At 31.5% G+C, this 1,395-nt stretch overlaps 1 protein-coding gene across 1 annotated transcript; it reads left to right on the forward strand.

The window, feature by feature from the left end:
• Nucleotides 1-677: 677 nt before the first annotated feature.
• On the forward strand, nucleotides 678-1,228 carry SARC_16212 (hypothetical protein; the record flags this gene model as incomplete). Its single annotated transcript, XM_014289678.1, has 2 exons — nucleotides 678-832; nucleotides 1,218-1,228. Coding segments are annotated over 2 exons (166 nt in total), but the record flags the coding sequence as incomplete, so codon positions are not given.
• Nucleotides 1,229-1,395: the final 167 nt, after the last annotated feature.

Raw genomic sequence — 1,395 nt, forward strand, 5'->3', positions numbered from 1 at the left:
ATCCTTCTTTCATTCCATGACAGCTGGTTGGTGCGGTGGTCCGTAATCTACCTTTGAACGCAAAGCTGCCACCGCTGAATTCATGGGCGGCTGTTACAAGTGGATTGCGTACCAGCGTACACAAGTATGTTTAATTAGCATACGTGAAGAGCGTATGTGTAAATATATATATACATGTATTCGTGTGTGTGCTTATATATATATATATCTATATATATATGTATGTATGTATGTTTGTATGTATGTATGTATATATATATGTGTGTGTGTATAAATATATATCAATATACATATATACATACATATATATATAAGTATTTATATAAATATATATATATATATGTGTGTGTGTGTGTGTGTGTGTGTGTGTGACATGTGCGTGTATGGTTTTGTGAGTGTGTGTGAGTGTGTGATGTGTAAGGTTTTATCTTCTTGTACACAAAGTATCTCTCCGTGTGTACGATAGTCTAATTTAATTGTCAGTGGAATGCAACACGTTGCCTTTCTGTATACCTTGTATAGTGGCATATGCGCAGACTGTCCTTCGTAAAAGCAGAGCTGTACACCTATTCGACTACTCCTTTGAAATTCTTGATGCCGATACTGGCTCTTGATTGATTCTTACTTAATTTTCTAAAATACCTATTTATCAATCCGTTCCTCTGATTGATCTACAGACTCGATGCCAGGCGAGCCTTGATCATGTTCATGTCGTATAACGACACCCCCGTGGAACTATCGGTGGCTGACAAGGCACTCAACACACTGGTCCGAGTGGCTCAGGCAGAAGGACGGACTGTGAGTTTCAAGGCAACCTGGCTTAAGCGAGACGGTGAGTTACACATAATAACTTCATGTACACAAACATATGTATGTATATATATATATATACTTGTACATATAAATGTACCATATATTTACACATGCAATACATATGCATATACATATAAATATACATATACATATGCATATAAAAATATATTTATACATATACATATACATATATATATTTATATATATATACTTATACTTATACTTATACTTATACTTATACTTATACTTATTCATATACATGTACATTTACATATACATGTACATTTACATATACATGTACATTTACATATACATGTACATTTACATATACATGTACATATACAAATACATATAACTATAAACATATTACATATCGCCAATACATATCCCTTATACATATGCAGCCCCCCTCTAAATTGCCCCGTCGTTGGCCTCTGGTTATTTCACGAGTCCTTTTTTGTGCCATACCCGATATATATATATGTATATATATATATATATATATATATATATATATATATATATATATATATATATATATTATATATATATATATATTATATTATATTATATTATTATTAT

Source organism: Sphaeroforma arctica (genome assembly GCF_001186125.1).
Source record: "Sphaeroforma arctica JP610 unplaced genomic scaffold supercont1.7589, whole genome shotgun sequence".
NCBI lineage: Eukaryota > Ichthyosporea > Ichthyophonida > Sphaeroforma > Sphaeroforma arctica.